This window comes from Ornithodoros turicata, chromosome 6, assembly GCF_037126465.1.
Source record: "Ornithodoros turicata isolate Travis chromosome 6, ASM3712646v1, whole genome shotgun sequence".
Lineage (NCBI taxonomy): Eukaryota > Metazoa > Arthropoda > Arachnida > Ixodida > Argasidae > Ornithodoros > Ornithodoros turicata.
In genome coordinates this window covers 32,756,664-32,775,918 of record NC_088206.1, presented here as the reverse complement: position 1 = coordinate 32,775,918, position 19,255 = coordinate 32,756,664, and the positions used below count along the sequence as shown (strand labels likewise).

Below are 19,255 nucleotides of genomic sequence, written 5' to 3'. Positions count from 1 at the left end.
CAGCGCACGTGTTCTTTCTTTCCCAGTTTGTTGTGCTCCGTGGACGCGCTGACCTCCTCGCGATGGGAAAATGCGTACGCGAAAGCTTGCGCCCTCCCCCTCCACGCCTTTTTTCTCTCTCCTCCTCCTGTTGAGGCTACGGAGGGTGGAGGAGCGTCTGCGCGAAGTCATTTGCTTTCGTGACCTCGCGGCAATCGACATCGTTCGGCAACTTGTCACAGCTTGTTTTGCCGACTGGAACCATGGCAAGAAGAGGCAACTACGTGGCAAAAGACCTTGACACGAAGGTGCAGATACTGCGGGATGTGGAATGCGGGCAGGACTCGAAAAGGGACATTGCAAAGAAGTACGGCATAAAGAAGAGCACACTGTCGACCTACATCAAGAACAAAGATGCCATCCTGAGCGCGCACGAGAAGGAAAACATGGAGCCTTCAAGGAAGCGGCTTCGGACATCAGCTCGTCCTGACGTGGAGGACGCCGTGATGACGTGGATCAAGCACGTGCGGAGCCGGAATCTACTGTTGAGCTGCCCCATCATTGCTGCAAAAGCGCGATATTTTTGCAAGCCAAATGGGCATCGAGGACTTCACTGCGTCAGAAGGGTGGCTTACCCGCTTCAAGGCACGCCATGGGCTCACCTTCAAGAGTGTTTGTGGTGAAAGGGCTGACGTCGACGACGCCACGTGTGTGCAGTGGTTGTCCGGAAAGCTCCGCGAACTCCTTGCAATCGTATTCATTGGATCATGTTTTTAATGCTGACGAGACAGCCCTGTACTACAAGCTGCTACCACACAAGACCATAATCTAAAAGGACGACAGCTGTGCCGGAGGGAAGAGAAGCAAGGAAAGAATCACCGTCATGGTATGTGCAAACACACCTGGCACAGAACGTTGCCGTTTGCTTGTGATCGGCAAAGCAAGCAAGCCCTGCTGCTTTAAGGGCATTAGGACATATCCCGTGGACTATAAAGCCAATACAAAAGCGTGGATGACGGACGAAATCTTCTCAGGCTGGGTTCGCACCATCGACAGGAAATTTGCTTCACAAGGGAGGAAGATTCTCCTGCTTGTAGGTAACTGCACTGCCCATTGTGAGGTCCAGGGACTGAAAGCGATTCGCCTGGCATTTCTGCCGAAGAATACCATGTCTAACCTGCAGCCCATGGATTTAGGAATAATCAAGAACCTGAAGACTCTGTACAGAAGGCGCCTCTTGGAACGGATCCTTTTATGCCTAGACAACGATAAAGCATACAGTGTCGACCTTCTCGGTGCAATTCACATCCTGGCAACTGTTTGGAAATCCGTGAAGTCTCAAACCATCGCAAACTGTTTTCGCAAATGTAGTTTTTCCGCACCGTTGGTTTCCTGAGGACCCACAACTACCCCCTTCCGACGACGACGATAATCTTTTTAATTACGACGCCGCTGCTTTACCCGAAGGCGTCACATTTCAAAGCTACGTCAACGTAGACGATGGCGTGGAGACATGTGGGCCCCCGACTGATGCGGACATCATCGGCGCAGTGTGCTCCAGCCGAATTCAACCCGAGGACTGCGCAGATCTGAGCGACGAAGATGTCGACGATACATGCCACGAACCAGTGCCTGTGCCATGTGCGTCGGATGCGGCATCGGCGCTGGACACGACAGCGCGGTATTTTTCTTGTGAGGAGAGTGCAGACGCCGCGCTTCAACTTGTGCATAGATTGCAAGCGATGCTGACAGAATCGCACTTGAAGAAACGGGTGCAAGCTCGCATTACGGACTACTTTCAAGCATGACTTCTGTAAATAAATTTTCGTTGAAGGTATGTGTGAGTCCTGTACTTTCTGTAAATGTCTATACTATACATCGCAATCTGGCGATTTTCTTCGCTGTAGCACCCGTTTGGTGTCGGGAATGTGACCGCGGATATGGGCATAGTTTCGCAGCAGTAGCGGTGTGAGCTACCGTAAAGTCATTCTAGTGCGTCACGGACACTGCCGTGAATGCACCGCGGGTGCGTCTTGAGAAGCTTGCACGCGCTCCCTACACCCAGGCACCCTTCCATGTGCGCGCCTCCCGTTAGTTCGAAATCCGCTTAATTCGAACAGATATCGCGGCCTCCTCGAGTTCGAATTAACGAGAGTTTACTGTATATCCAAATCGCTGAATTTTGTTATGCAAATGAGCCCAAACCATGCAGGTCGGGAGTGCAGTGAGCACAACGCTCATTCCATGTCAGAGGGCCACGTACTTTAGTATGTGCTGAACTGCTGGCCAGACTACCACTTAGCAGCCCAGGTAAGCCTCCGTTCGGCGAAGGTGATACACTCCTGAGGCACGTTGTTTTGGTTTCGGCACTCGTTTCCAGATTTTTAAGAGATAGGATAGCTTTTAACGAGGATTGTCTCCCTTTCTGCAATCTCGCTTTTGCCCGAAATTCCTTAATTAAAGAACTATAGCCGAATAACGAAACTCACGGGAACACGGTTTACTTCGTTGTACACAATATTTCGTTGTATCAAGCCTGCCGAAATATGGCATCCAATTTTGGCAGGGAATACAACAAATTATTCCGCTGTACTGCGAATTTCGTTGTACAGCATTCCGTTATACCGATGTCTGACTGTAATTAATGAGTTCTATAGGTAATTAGTCATCTTGTAGTTACATACTCTCTTCAAGAGGATGTCCCAACTCAACTGCAAAAATGGCGTCCATGTTGCTCTCATAGCTTTTTAATAAAAAAAATCTGCAGAGGATTTAAAACAAAATGCCCTGTATATTGTGCCTTTCCATATTGTTACTCAGAAGTTAGGGGATTTGAGGGTTTGCATCCCTTCAGGTATCTGATTTTCATCAAGCCTCATAGGTATCTTCATCAGTGGCAAAACTTGTCCTCAAAAAAATATCACCAAAGTCAATTTTCAGAACAGTCTTTGCAAATGTACTTCATAGATATTTACTTCTTGGAGAAAGATAATAGTAGATACATAGTACCTCATAGTGCTGCATGATTTGTACGCATGGTTAAGCACTTACCCACATTTATCTATGTGATTGGGTGCCTCAAAGAAGGCTAATCACAAGTGGAGGTGTTGTTTCACCTTTTCATTCATTGTTGAGAGGACGATGGCGTCGCCAGTAATGGTTGCAAAAATGGCCGGGCAGACAATTGTCTCTCGAGGGTCATGTGTTCATCATTTTGTTCTGTTGCTTTTGTTTTTCCCATGGTGCCATGTAAGTAAGTATTGAGTGTAGTTTACACTTCACTAGGTCCTTGAGAGCTTTCTAACAGCATGAGTGTCTGGATCATTAGAAAGATGACGCAGCCCCAACAGTGCAAAGCGTTGACACTGGAACGGAAGTTTTCAACACCAAGCATCCATTACGACGTCTTCTAGCGCCATGCGTTTTTTACTTTTCATGATTCTTTTCTATTTTTAAATGCTTTTGTTTTAGTAATTGCAGTTCTGTTGCTAAAGCAAGTTTGCTGAAATATACAATTTTTATAATGTATGATTACTACTGCAAACAGTGAGTTTGGGGATTGCAACGAGAACAAAAACACACAACCAACTCACACAAGCAAGAAAAATTAAGTGAACGATCATTGAGAAACAAGGTTGAGCAGAGGGGAAGGGATTTCAATAGATGCATTACTGATGCACCTGGTGGTTGTTGCGATCAGCGCCTCCTCCTGAATCACACTCTCTTTTGTATCTTTTATATAATTCATACAAACTGTCTTATCTAGAAGAAGTTGACAATCCCGACAAGTTGCTACGTGCTTTGCTATTCTCTGAATTCGAACCCTTGTTTTTGATAACTGGAATGTTCTGGTAGTCTTTCCACCACACACCTTCCGGTTTGACCTATGTTTGGCCCCACAAGATGGTGGGATTTTGTATACAGTAAAACCTGAGGATAACGATATCTCGTATAACGATATCCCTCGTAAAACGATGGTTTATGAGTATACCTTCAAAATATACATTGTCTCTAAGGGGAAACGACACACGTACAGCGATGGAGACCGAGGTTCCGAGTACTCGTATAACGATGTTGGGCGCTGTCCCGTGCGCGTAAGATACAATAGAATCTCGACGATACAAATCTCACGGGGTTGCGGAAAAACATTTGTATAAAAAAAATCAAACCAAAATGAAAACTGAGGCATGAAAATACGCAGCGATTGTTTATTTTCCAATACTCTCAGTGAAAGAGGTCGGTGGTAACGCTTTTGTGTCTCCGTTTTTGGCCACTGCTGTCCAAATTCCCGAGGTGATTCAAAAGACCCAGCACGTGCTTTTCACCGTGCACCGTGCTTTCGAGTCGCGCGACAGTGTTCTAAAGCGAGCTTCTCCTCAAGCACGCAGGAGTTAGGTGAAGCCGACTTGCGGAATGGTGACGCGTAATGTTGCCAGAAGTTCTGATATGGTCCCTGGTTTCCTCCACAAGTTCTGGACGCTGTTTTCGCAAGCCAGTGCAATGTCACGCAGCTTCGAGGTTTTTTAGCATCTGTTTATTTTTCTTTTACTACAGGCGGGGTGGCGCGCGACGTTTTGGGGGCGCGCTATTTCGGTCAACCCCCGTTTAACGATGTACCCCGTATAACGATGGAATTCGCGATTACCGTCAATATCGTTATACGCGGGTTTCACTGTACTACGTTGTTCTTGGAAGCTTTGTATTGGCTTCTATATGTTTCACCTCACACCTTTCATGGTTTCCTTTTCCATGAAAGGGGGTCAAAGAACGCAGCCTGTATGCTACCAGTCTTCGTTCGTTGCTGGCTTGTTTTCCCACGGAATACGATAAGCCATGAAAGAATAGGAATCTACTTCCATCATTTAGGCATCCACCTATAGGTACAAGTGGAAAGCTATAGAAACCGAGATCCCACGACGAAGATGTTTGCAAACAAATAGGCCCAGTGAGAAAACAGTTAATGCAACACTTTTGGTTAATCCACAGGGAATCCCCTTAACACCATGTGTACACTTGTACCTCAAACTTGGTCCCAATTTTGCTGTGAGCAAAAAGCCTTTGAGATTGGAAATTGCTGATGTCACCCTTTCGCCAACTGCTGTGACCAAAGACCAAGGAGACAAGGAAACTTATGTAAAAAGTCACTCCAAAAGATGAACATCCCTTTTCACACCTTACCCGTCCTAACAACCAGTAGATGGAAAGGGAATACCGTATTTTCTTGAATATAAGACGACCTTTTCTTTCAAAATCCAGTGTTCCAAAGTCGGGGGTAGTCTTAGATTCGAATATGCGCACCACAATGAGGTCAAGGCAGAGGCAGGAGCAGGCGACAGGATCGCCCAATAGCGCGGTGCGACCGATATAATGTGTTACGGTGTCAATGCAATGCAAATACGGCAATACGGGCACAATGAGGACGGCATTCATTCACTGTCATGGAGTCGGTCTCCGGCATTTGGACAAAATGCTAACACTTTCGTGAATACAGCAACAATTTAGCTGTGGCAAGGCGGTTTCAAGTATTGGAGATAAATGTTACAAGGTGGCTAAAACAACAGGGAGAGATCAAGAATTGTACCAGCGCAGTGCATTTTGGACACTTGGTGCAATGTGCCTGACGACGTTGTCGTGCACGCTGTTAAGAAATATGGTTTGTCTAACTCTTTGGATGGAATGGAGGACAATTAGCTGTGTGCAGATAGCAACAAAGAACACAGTAGCGAAGAGAGTGATGATGAATAAATGGTATTGTGCATTGATTCCAGCTGCTATACTGCCTCCCAATCCATGTTTACTTTTTTTCCAAATTCGTGTACCTTGAACTCAGGGGGTCGTCTTAGAATCGAGAAAATACGGTATATGGAAGGATTTGCACAGCTCTGGAGCAGTCCTTCTGCAAACGCACAAATCGGCAAGTTTTATGTTCTACCAATCTCGGATTTTGAAAACGAGTGTAGGAATGCCATACAGTCACTTTTGAAGCCATTCACGGGAAACCAAGTCCTTAGCATCCTAAAAGATCAAGAAGAAGGAAAGCCAACCACCAATCAGATAACAAAAACCAACAACAACACCCTAGCAGTAAAGTTTGTCATCAAGGACCACAAATTAGATCACCAGTTCAGAATTGTAGCGAATGAGAACGAACGTGGCAAAGGGCCTTGTCATCATTCTTGGCAAAGAAGTTATCAATGGCAAAAGAACCAATCCACTACTACTGAAGAATTCAGAGGAATTACTTGAGTCACTACGGCCATTACATGGCAAAGTTGTATCTATCCTCTCCATAGATATAAACGACCTGTACTTTTCGTTGGAACCATCCCTTTTGATCAGTAGGGTAAGAGACAACTTAGAAAAGGACATAACAAACTTCCAACAGAAAGCGGGAATATCCGTCTCCACATTACTACAGCTTATCCACCTCTACCTGGAATCCACAGTGATCAATCACGAAGAACTTTATACCCAATCCAGAGGAGTTTGTATAGGTTCAGCAATTGCTCCACTCTTAAGTGAAATGTACCTTTTGAAAATAGCGAATAATCGTCAAAACGTATGTGGATGATTTGACTGTGATAGCACCTACAACAACACTGGCTAAAGAGGTTGTGAATGTTGCCAAGACGTCATCGCCAGAGTTGAATTTACAACAGAAGAAACACAGGACTCCCAACTGAGATTTCTAGACCTTACCCTATACACGAAAAATGGCTTATGTTGGTATTATGGGAGAAGAGGCCCTAAAACCCTATTGAACGCTCATAGCTGCCATGCAAAGATTGTAAAGAAAGTACAGTAATCCCTCGTTATAGCGAAGTCATCGGGACTGTAAAAAAATTCGTTATGAGCGGAATTTTGATAAATGCGTGAACGGCTAAAAATGCTGCCTGTGGTGCCCGAACTGTGTGCAAGCAACGGTATCACAAAAGACACATACCTTGAGAAGTTATCAGCATGGTGGCACTTTTATTTCATTACAAAAAAAAAGGTGAACTGCGTCTGACGCGCTCCAGGCTGTGCACGCAACGCAGGACGCTGTCGTTACCACCGCCGCACTCAATTTTATTGAGGATCAAACGGAGTGTCTCAGCCATCGTTGGAACTTCCCGGGGCTCATCATCCGAACTATCGTCACTTTCGCATCGGCGTCTATCACAGTGTCCACAATATCCTCGTCCCTGGTAGGGCAGACGACGGGTACGTCCACATCTTCAAGTGCAAGCGAAGAGAAGTCATCGTCCACCTCCTGTCCGACGAGCTCATGCACTCGCCTGTAGAGATAGTCACAGTCCTCTATGTCTGGGACGTGCTCTTGTTCATCGTGCACACGACCCCGAGAAAATCCGGCGTGTGCGAAGCAATTTGAGATCTTACCTGCCACCAGCTCCTTCCACGAAAGGCATAGTAGCCTTTTCAACTTCTCTAATTAGGATCTTCGGTGGAGCAATTGGAAAACGCGGGAACTGCGCGGAGAGCAAGACGCCGATCAAGAACACACGAATGCTCATTGAGATCATTCGCCTCATCGGTGACACGTACGCGGCATCGCTAATCTTCATGGATTAGTCATTCTGCGATAAGAAGTTCGAAGCAAAAACTTCGCAATAACCGAGGATGGGATGAAAATAGAGGAGATTACTTTGTTGTAGAAAAAAAAAAAATCCCCATACAACCAAAGCATGGCCAACCAAGTGAAGAAGAAAAATTCGTAATAACCGAAAATTTGCTGTAACCGACTTCGTTTTAACGAAGTTCGACTGTAATAGATATTGAGAAACCACCCAGAACTGAGAAAGACCAAAATGATGGAAGTAGATTTCTGGTTTTACTATTCTTTCATGGCTTATAGCATTCCGTGGGAAAACAAGCCAGCAATGCAGGAAGACAGGTAGCATAGAGAGTAAATAATCGGCTGCGTTCTTTGACCCCCCTTTCATGAAAAAGGAAACCATGAAAAATGTGAGGTGAAACATAGAAGCCAATACATAGCTTGCAAGAAGTACATGGTATACAAAATCCCTCTATCTTGAGGGTCCTGTACAAAGGCCAAACTGGAAGGCGTGTGGTGGAAAGACTACCAGAACATTCCAGACCTATCAAAAACAAAGGTCCGAATTCAGAGATAGCAAAGCACGTAGCAACTTGTCCAGATTGTCAACCTCTTCTAGATAGGACAGTTTGTATGAATTATATAAGAGATACAAAACTGCGTGTGATTCAGGAAGCGGCGCTGATCGCAACAACCACCAGGTGCATCAGTAATGCATATATTGAACTCCCTTCCCCTTTGCTCAATCTTCTTTCTCTATGATTGTTCATTAAATTTTTCTTGCTGGTCTGAGCTGGTTGTGTGTTTTTGTTCTCGTTGTGATCCCCAAACTCTAGGAAATGTGTTTGCAGTCTGTTCACCAGCTAGCTTGCCTACTACTTCTTTCATCTATGATGACTACATTGAAAATTTCAGAATTGTGCTTATCTCGAAACTCCCCTCATTTCGAATTTTTTTCTGGCTTTTACAACTTTTAGTTAAAGGGAGTTAACTGCATTCACCCCTCCAAATGGCAGCTATCGTCTTGCAAACAGGGAGGAAACGGGGCATTGAATGATCTGCTTTCTTGTATCTGTGATGATGTGACACGTGGAGTTTACGCTAGATTGCAATCATGGTGTGTAATTAATAAGGTGTAAGCTACGCTTATCGGTGCTGCACACGTTTGAACTAAAAAGAGCTCGTGAAGATCAGGTTTCATATATCAATGGCAGCCAAATCTTCATGTGTTCAAACAGGCACTTGATCGCTACGTGTACAAGGACACAAATAGTTTAAATTAACATTGAAGCAGTAGCAAAATTGTGTAAAATGACCCACAAGGACAGCTGATGTTTCGAAGCTGTCAAAACATAAAGGACAGGGTAAGGGCAATGCTATCAATATTCCTCTCTTGAATATGGAGAATTCGGGTCCTCATCATTTAGTGCAAAATGTCTTAATTGAATCAAACAATTCAAGTAAGAAGAAACTGTACCTGTGCCAAGTCTCCTTGGGCAGTGACAATATTTTCCCGTGCTTTGTTGATGGCTTCCTGAGCTCTCTTTTGTGCCTGCTCAGCATCATCAAGGTTTCTGAGAACCTCTTTCGCTGTGTCCAGAATCTTGTCAGCCTTTGCCCTAGAAAATAAGATGTGCTGTCATGTCTATCAAAAAGCTTGACAGTCTTGTTGTTGCCACATGTTTTTCTTGGAATACTGCTCAGAATTTCCAACTCCCTATCACATCTTTGAAGAGGAAGGAGTAACGACTCGCACGTGCCAGCAGTGATTTCCACAGTTTAAGACTAGTGACTTCAATTTGCAAGATGAGTAGGGCTCTGTGAATAGACCTCTCACTGTTTACAAACAAATGATGTCAGATGGTATGACAGCGCCACCAACTTGGTAGACTGAAACTAATAGGGTAAAAAATCCATAAGTAACAAGAAGGCCCTACTAACGTACGTAGCATTTTATATGTTAGGAATCTGATGTAGTTTCTTACAATTATTAGTTGTAGGGCAGTTGTGAAAAAGAGCCATTAATGCCAACACCATCAGTGCTTTTGTTCAGTTTGCACCCTGCATTCGGATGGTGGTCCACTGACACGATGGTATAAGGCCCTGGTTTTTCTGCTGCGGCAAATCTCAAATTCTGCGGCAGGGAATCAGAAATTCTGCAATTTTCCGTTGCAAGTGCTTGCACTGATAGAGGTATACCAGGACAAAATCTTCATTAACTTGCATAACATAGAAGTAAAGTGCCTACAAATCAAAAATACAGTTGTAGCTAAGCATCACATGGTACTTTGTGCTGTTTTCGGCTGCTTTCGTAGAATTCTTAAGTACCATACTACCCTTTCAACCCCTGCTTCCCCAAGTGGAAACGTTTAGCCATCACACGCTTCACCGTGAGGAATTCGTTAGAAGGGATATCACCAATGAGAGCAAAACAGAAGTAGTAAAGACAGGATGGATGTGGGCTTAAAGGAGCATGAAAAGGAAATTTGAATGGCTGAAAACCGTTTTTAATTTGTCAAGCAGTGTGTAAAAATCATTCTCGTAAAATATTTGGGAAATAATATATTTATTCTGGAACCGTAGGTACATCCATCTCCGGCACCAAAGCTTTGTTCCTCATTCAAGATTCGTAGTTCTGCAAAATGCTATACAAACCCCAAAATTCTGCGATACAACCTGAATTCCACGCATTTTCATGGATTCACGGAAAAGTCAGGGCCTTAGCGGTGGATGATACTGTCCCTTGAATTACAAAACAAGTGTGTAAAGAAATACTGAACAAACACACTATGAGGTTACAGCACTATGTGACAGGTGACAAAATTGGCAAACATAGCATGCTTTCGATTGTCAGTACACCTAATGGCGAATTACAGTGTCTTGCTGTAGGATTGCAGTTGTGGGCTTGGTGCGAATATTCCCCCACAATTTGCGCACCTGCTACTTTTGGGGGAGAAAAAGGGCGCAAACTACGCAAGTAAATACGGCAATTTTGATATATAACTGTATTCTCCCTTGGGGAACATCGTGATGTGAGCCTTGTTGATGTCTTATGGACTATTTATTTTTGACTTAAGATGACCACACTTGCAAAAGCACATCTCCTACTACAGTCGAGCCTCGTTACAACGAACTCGGATACTACGAATTTTCGCTTATCACGAAGTTTTATTTCAGTTTGGTTGGTCGCACTTTGTTTCTATGGGAATCCCTTTTTACAATGAACCTAGCTTCCCAAGGTTCCTCGGAATCTTCTGTTACAACAAAGACTTCGCATCCTATCCCGAAGAATTCATGTTGCCATAAGCAATGAACAAAGCCGCTTCTCCCGAAGCTCCTCAGAGGATTAGTTTCCAGGTCGGGAGAGGGGCGAAAGTGGGAGAGTGCGAGGCCAACGAATTTGCAACGACTCCATTGGCTGCACGTTCTAACCCTTTCATCTTCTCCCTCGCCCTCGCTCTCAGAACGCTCACCCTCAGCCTGTTGACATTCCGGTCTCTTCGCGTGCGTTTTGTTCGTTACGTTCTCGACAACCACATGCTTCTCTGTGCCTTCACATCGTGTCTCCGAGCTTGGCGATGTCGAGAAAACGAAAAGCCCTGTCCTTGGACATGAAGATGGACATTTTCCAAGATGCTCTATGGGTAGGGCCTGACTTTTTCGGGTTTTATTTTTGGCCAAATTCGGGGGGTAAATATCGGGTGATATTTTTCATTTGAAAATTCGGGTGTATTCGGGTTAAATCCCGTTACGGCATATTCTGTCGTCAGGAATTCGGGTGATTTTTTTTGTTTAATAAAAATTTGTCTTAACATGGAACTAATGTTTAGCAATGTTATCAAACTTTATTTTAATGCACGCTTACGAGTGTGCCAGGCGACCCTGATGTTTTCGGGTAGATTCGGGTTAAACCCGAATTTTACAGATTTCGTTCGGGGGGTAAATATCGGGCGGATACGGGTTTAACCCTAAAAAGCCAGGCCCTATCTATGGGGCGTCGAATTATATGAGCAGCGCCACACTGAGAAACTGGGTTGGGTCAAGGCTGGGTTTGCGCGGTTGCACGGTAACACCACTCGAAGAGGAATGCCAGGAGCACTTTCACATGTATGCGTGGAGGCGTTTGAACGTCGACGATGTCACGTTCGACGATCTTGTGTACGTGGACGACGGCCTCATGATGTCGTCTGAACTGACGGACAACGAGATCATTGCGGAGGTCAGCATGAGTGCCGCCGAGACGGTCAAGACGCCAAGTAAGCATGCAGCAACCTCGAATGACGAATGAAGGCGCCCTCAACATGGTGCAAGCATTGTTGGGACATCAGACAGCGGCAGCGGGAGATATTTGCAACGCATTCCGCTGAGCCAACAAGGTCGGCGATTTCATTATAGCTAATGCGATGCTAACGATAATTTCATTCATGTTAACGAAGCAGCAGAAAATAACTTATTTTTTTACGTAAGTGTGTTTATAAGGGCATTAGTGCATTTTTACGTCATGTATAACCATCGCTATTGCAAGTGCCGCAATGAAGTGTTTGTTTATTGTTTTCTTTTGACTTTTCTCTTACAACGAAATTCGGATATAACGAACAAACTCTTAATTCCCCAGAGACTTCGTTATAACGAGGTTCGACTGTATTTGAACGTGCCTCTGTTCACACACGTTGTTGCATACTCATGTTGTTGTCACAAATGATCCTGTACGTCATTCATTAATTTTTAAAAATAGCAAACATTGTGAAAATTATTCAAGATTTAAAATTATGTTGAAGTCCGAGGCCTGCTTGCATGAACATTGAGGCTATTCCTCAGTGCTGTACTCCGTAGCTTCAGTAGAGCTTTTTGCACAAGGTACTGCCCTTGTAGCATCTCTTTCTTTTACCGCTGGCAAAGCTACGGGGTACAGCACTGAGGAATAGCCTCAACGTTTGTGCAAGAGGGCCCTGATCGCACGTAAAGGAATTCTAAAAGTAACTAAAAGTGCAGTACAAATTACTTGCAAAAATAACTCTATATTGCTATAGTGAAAGAGCCCGAGTGTGGGCAAAAGTACAGAGACAACAAGAACACAACAGTTCAAACTTCCAACTTGTTTAATTTTGTGGTTTTTACAGCTCAGTGGTGTTACAGCGTGCGACAAGCTGACTCTCCTAGATGCCATCACTGCAGTGGTCTGGAAGATCTACAGCACATCCTTCTCCACTGCCCGCACTACCAACCTTTCAGATCCACACTTTCAATGTATTTAAATCATCTGGACTCTCACCCTCTCACTATGTCAAAATTCTTTGGTCCATCGCCAAATCCAGCCCACCAATGCTCTGCCCTAAAAGCACTTCTAAAATTTTTGGACACCGCAGAACATCGGTCCACACTGTGAGGTGACTCAATATTCCATTTCACCACGTTACCGCTTAGGGTATCTCCCCTAGTGATGAAACTCCCTACTCATAATAATTTAAATAAAGTTGCGTTTCTATTTGAATAGCCGGAGTAGCGATACAGCTTCGAACAATGGGTGGCACAGAACACTACGATAGTGATCTCTACCCCTTCTTACCCCCGATTTATGTCACCGTCACTCGAGTCAAACACACAAAGGCCTGATAACTGAACTCGCCATCGTGCAAACGCAGCCACTTACGTAGGCTGATCAGGGGTGGATTTAAGAGTCTGTCAAGAGGGGACAGTCTTAAGGAAATTTGCAGTACAGCATCATCCAGGAGATAGGGTTTTTACATAGGCAACACAGCCGTATGAGGGGAGGGGGGGGGGGGGGGGGGGGGGCCCTGAAGCTGATTGTACACATGCAAGAACTTGCACAGGTTTAGCAAAAAATGGTTGGGAGATAATACAGAAACGTAGGTAATGTGAAACTCACTTTGCACGATCAGCACTTCCTTTCAATTGCTTGGCCTTCTCCAGATCAGGAGCTGTATCCTTCAAGATAGCATCAATGTCCGTAAGACTGGCAATGGTATCATTGATCTCACGGGCAAGTTCACGAATTTGCTCAGGCTCCAAAGAGATGGACAACCCCAGGCACTGAAAGTAGAAAACTAATCTCATCATCATAGTACGTTTCCATAACATGCAACAGTCTACCTCCTCTATAGTGCAATCCGAAGGGTACAATTTTTTTTTTCAATCTCCACTCTAGTCAGTTTCAGCAGTATGTATCTCAGTGTATCTGTGTCTGTCTCTCTGTATTGCAAAGAAGAGGAAAGCTGCAGATATCATTGGTATTATATTGACGGTAACTCAAATAGACAATGGTGACACAACTCATAGTGTAATTTCCTGTCAATAACGTGCACCAAATGAAAATTAGACTTTTAATATAAAAGTACAACATACCAGGGTGGTTTTCTTTAAATCCTTTACAGAATTGCTATTAAAAAAGCTATAAGAGCAGCATAGACGTCGTTTTCGCAGTTGAGTTCTACGGTCCAGGCGGACATCCTCTCAAAGAAAGTATGTAACTACAAATTGAACTAATTACCTAAAATTAATTAATTAACTCTTTAATTAGGGGATCTCGGGCAAAAGCAGGATAGCAGAATGAGAGACTATCCTCGTTGAAAGCCATTCCACGTTTAAATACATTTGGGAAAGGGAAACGGGATTCAGCGGCAGACGAGAGGGGTCTTCAGCCTGACAGGCTGCTACCACTGGGCATTCTGAACATCACCCGCTGCAGACCTTTCCTGACCACTTCATATTTTCAGGCATCCTTTGCCCTCACTGCTTCAAGCCTTGGTGTTCCATGTTCAAGTTTGCATTCCATCTGTCATCGCCGCAATGCCTGGGATTCCGCTTGACCTGAGCTCATTGTCATCTTTTCACCACAGGTATTTAAACTGATTTGACTGTTTCTCTGTCGCAGTTCCTGAACGTGTCACGCTAGTACCTCCTCACAACCTACAGTGATGGTCACTTTGACCGACCACCCCATACAATAACATTACATAGCTAAGCATCACACAGTACTTCGTGCTGTTTTAACACTAGCATAACACCGTTGACACAGAAATGACAGATGAAAAATCAGGTGTTTCTGTAGAATTCTTCAGTACCATACTAGCCTTTGCACTCTTGTTTCCCAAAGTGGGAACGTTAAGTCATCGCATTCTTCGCTGTGAGGAATGTACTAGGGGGGGGATACCGCGGATGAGAGGAAACAGAAGTAGTAAAGACAGGATGGATGTGAGCTTAACCAGCGTTGCCAACATGAGATGTGTGGCACCCATTTGTTTTCCCCAGTTAGGTGTTGCAGGAAAGGGCGTTATGAGCCACTCATGCATACATCTCTGGCACGAAAGCTGTGTTCCTCAGTCAAGATTCATAGTTCCACGAAATTTCATACACATAAAACTCCAGATTCTGCGATACATCCAAAATTCTGCACATTTTCATGGAATCGCAGAAAAGTCGGGAATAATGTCACTTTTTATGCTTGTGTGGCACAAGTAGAAGTGCCCCTGAGAAGTCTCCATTGACTGCAGGGAAACTGAAGGTGTCACGTAAAATAAGATATACATGAGTGTGTCAAACCTGCAACTTTCCAACATATATTATCAGATACCGCTCTCTATAAGCGTACACTGGGGCTCCAGTAGTCGACCGGCCTGCAGTGTTAGAGCAGTGCAGAAATGGTCTATAATGCTGCTATAATCATAAACTTGCTAAATTTGCAGAGAAAAATAATATCTTAATATTTGTGCCCAAGGTAAGAGTGCATTAATTACACAAACTTACCAATTAGGTGAGTAAATACGATATTTGGAGTTGCAATGTTTCATAGCCCACATAGGGAAAAATATGAAATATAATTTCCCCAACTCACCTCTTCTGCAAGTGTCCTAATTTCAGAAGGGCGAGCTGCAGCCTCATTCAGGAAACGATCCACACGGTCCAACAGGTCTTCAAGGTTGGTACTAAAATTTTCTGACTGGTTCTTGGCCAACTGTGCTCGGGCAAATGCTTTTTTGGCTTCCTCTAGGGCGAGGTCTGCGTCAGTTTTTGCACCACTTACCTGCACAACATACATCCAATGAGCATGTAAGGAGATATGCTGAATAATAACAACACGAACATCAATCGCAAAAGTTAGATGTGAGCAACGACACGGTAAAAGGACACTCCCTGTTGCAGCAATATGCAAAATGAAGCACAGTAGAGCACCAAGATCCAAACACTGCTTTAAATAAAATACTGGTTTTTCCAGTCTCTTTCGTAGTGGTGAAAGGTAACTATCCTGAGGCTGGAACACACAAACAGGCAAACACAAAAGGCAATCAAGATGTGCGTGGTTCAAATCCTGCTGCTGTCTGGATTTTTCGACGACTGCTGTATTTCTACTGGGTAGTTTAATTTATAATCGACCAAGGGGCACCGGTGACATTTTTATTTTCTTCAGGAAAAAAGATGTTATTCCTAATCCAAAAAGAAGCAAAATAAGCCTGGTCACAGGTCTCTGCGATATTTCGTTCTCAGTCTGCGAGGCTCCAAATAAATGAGCGAGATTTGGGCAGTTCCTGTTTTTCCAAATTTGGTGCGCTGGATCCTCCGAACAGCTGCTCTCTTCTGAAAGCAATTCTTTTCACTGGCAGAATGGGTGGTGAAGATTTGCTTAAGACAATTAAATTCTGTGGCAAAGCCCGCAAAAAAAATTGCGGAAACGCCTCCAAGGACTTTTGTAGCACAACTTTGCCAATTTCTTACATGGTCCCACGATTTCCGAATATGACGAAAGTTATATGAGATGAAAGAGCTTTTTTACTCTTTCATTTAGTATATTGCGTGCTGTTATATCTTAATGCGTCCATCTACAGTGACGCCGTAATCGCAAAGGGGTGCCAGAAATCACTGTTTTCAGGCCATCTTCAATTTTGTTTATATTTTGCGGAGACACGCCTTGGACACCGCTCTTTCATATTATAATATAAAATTTCAGCTTATTTTATTTCTTCAAGGCGCATGAATTCTTTCCCCGTGCTCTTGTCGCTTTTGGATCCTATGAGTCAGAGAACAGCGTTCTTACCCGTTTACCTTCTGCTGAAGGCTACGTCATTAGAGGTTGACAAAACCATGACACACCTCGACTGTTATGACTAACTTAAAGAAAACTGCACTCTGCAGCCCACCCACCTCTCCCCATAAGGTCAATCCTTTGAAGTAGAGCTGTGCGAATATTCGAAATTTCGAATATGAAACAAATATCTGATGCTATTCGAATGCTATTCGCAACCTATTTTCAGTATTTGAAATTTTCGAATACTTTTGGAATAGTACTGAAACGAGGTATTGTTATCACCGCTCTGCAGTGGGGCTTCACATCATTACATCCAAGAGTTAGGTGAAGCCCACTTCACATTACTGCCATTGCTCTTTTAGTGTGTGGCTCCATTCTGCAAGTCGGCTTCACCTCATTACACTCGAGCGCTAGGTGAAGCCCGCTTCACACTGTTTACAATATTCTGTCACATAAACAAAATACAGAAACCGACACTGAAGATTTTTGTTTAAGTTTAATTTGTACAAGCTTTCGCGTGGAGGTCCACGCTTCCTCAGGTACGGTACCTGAGGAAGCGTGGACCTCCACGCGAAAGCTTGTACAAATTAAACTTAAACAAAAACCTTCAGTGTCGGTTTCTGTATTTTGTTTATGTGATCTACAGGACTTGACTCCCCTCTTCGTATACGCTTCCAATATTCTGTCACTAAAGTCTACAAATTTGTGAGCTCATGGTCAACACTATACACTGGGCATTGCAAGTTCCAGTAAATGTGTTCCCAACTTTGAGAGTTGTGTTCAGTAACGGATGGAAATATGTGCAGCTTCTAAAAAAAAGTACAGGAAATTCACAATGTAAACATAGAAATGAGGAGATGCATACAAAGCAGGCTGCATGGAACATGTTGACTAACTCGCAATGCAGTTCATCTCTCTACAGTCTACCATACACAACACAGAGGGACCCTTCTGTCACGATATGTTATGCTGGTTGAAAAGGCTCACATGTTTGAAGCAGAAAATCATCTAATGAGCACAACACCACAAAATATTTCACCATGAGGTATTCGAAATTATTCGAATGGGGCATTTTCTGATCATTCGGATTCGATTCGCAGTGTTAGTGAAATGTTCGTAAACTATTCGCAACGGAAATTTTGCTATTCGCACAGCTCTACTTTGAAGGTAAGCCACATCAGCGTGAAGACTACCTGTGAGAAGAGGTAGTCTCGCGTGGAAGTCTCTTCACATGCGTTTTGCGGCGTCCATTTGTTTGTCCATTTGACGCCCTTTTGTTGGTTGGGGGAATTCATCGGCTTGATGGCTACGTGGACGTTTGAGGCAGAGACTTGACCACACTTCGTATTCAAAGCGCTTTCTCCAGTTCTGTACGTCTTGCCTTGTTAGTTTGCGACACAACGTGCCAGTTCGTATGATAGTTGCCACGAATACTGTGGTGGGGACACAACGTTCGGCATTCCATGTGAGGCCACATACAGCTCTTTTTCAAGTGTAATCCAAAACAGTCATGCCCAAAGTACAGACAAATAATTGTCTTACCCCACTAAAGAGTCTTCGTGCATCTTTCTCCTTTTGTTCAAGAACGTTTGTAATATCCCGGGCAATCTCCAAGGAATTGTTGGCACGTGTCACAGCTCCGTTTTCACAGCCTTGTCCACCACACTTGTCACAGCCAGCACCACCACAGCGAGTGTCACAACGGTCAACTGTACTGCGCATGTAGCACACTGCTTCGTTCAGGTCTGGTATCTGTGCTTCAAGGTCAGAAACCTAACAAAACAAAATGCACATCCGAAATAGTCAATGAATTCGTCTCATGCACTAATGCGGCTGATGTATGAACACTTGGCAGATACAGACACACAAAGGTATAAACATGTTCAGGATTGCAGGCAAAGTGAATACAGTACCAGTCCCATTAATTTGAACTCGAAGGGGGACCAATATTTTGTCCGAATAAAACGGAGTTTGAACTAAAAGGAATTTGGCTTTGAATTAGCACTTGATGCGTTGGCAGTGCACATTAGCTGCATTGGAGATATATCACGGCTCGCTAGGCCTTGTCGCACGTTCTTGACCATGCAATGCCGGAAATATAAGAGGCTCACTTTTATTCCGAAATACAGTCACCAACCGATTTTTTCTGACATCTAGGAGCCACGAAATCAGTCTGAATTATCGGGCAGTCAAAATTTTTAGTGAAGGACCCATTATGGACCATAGGACCCATAGGATCCAATGGACCCATTGGGTCCATTTTATTTTGAAAGCTTTCACTCGGAAAATTCAAAATGGCTTAAAGTACCACAGAAGTCATTTTTAACACCCAGTTTTCTTCCTATAAAACTGTTAAGTTTGCCAGTAAGATGCACCATACGAAGTAATTTACACCACAGAGTCATAATTATCACAGAAATTGAATTTAAAATATGCCGCAAAAAGCGACCGTGCGCAACGGTGGTGAAGAGCAGTACCAGCCTGTGATCTGCCTGGAACCTCGTGCTGACGCTATAAGGAGAACGCTCGCTGATTGGCCTACAGAAATGTCTGCTACTCCGCTGTCGTCTGCTACTCGGCTGTTCGGGGTTCTGATAAAGCCTTTCTCCTTGCTCAGTAATGCTTCAGCCGCTCCTTCTATCCCCAATTCTCCGGGAGAACTGGCAAAACAGGTTTACGAC

The 19,255-nt window shown here is 44.0% G+C and overlaps 1 protein-coding gene across 5 annotated transcripts in view; it reads right to left on the bottom strand.

The window, feature by feature from the left end:
- LOC135396516 (laminin subunit beta-1-like) overlaps positions 1–19,255 on the bottom strand; it is a 157,271-nt gene that overhangs the window by 13,218 nt on the left and 124,798 nt on the right. For all 5 annotated transcript variants that reach the window (XM_064627532.1, XM_064627529.1, XM_064627533.1 and 2 more), the window contains 4 exons: positions 18,117–18,347; positions 15,387–15,575; positions 13,422–13,585; positions 9,012–9,153 (listed from right to left, as the gene is read on the bottom strand). In XM_064627532.1, the coding sequence (XP_064483602.1) occupies positions 9,012–9,153; positions 13,422–13,585; positions 15,387–15,575; positions 18,117–18,347 (726 nt within the window). The remainder of the gene's footprint in view (positions 1–9,011; positions 9,154–13,421; positions 13,586–15,386; positions 15,576–18,116; positions 18,348–19,255) is intronic.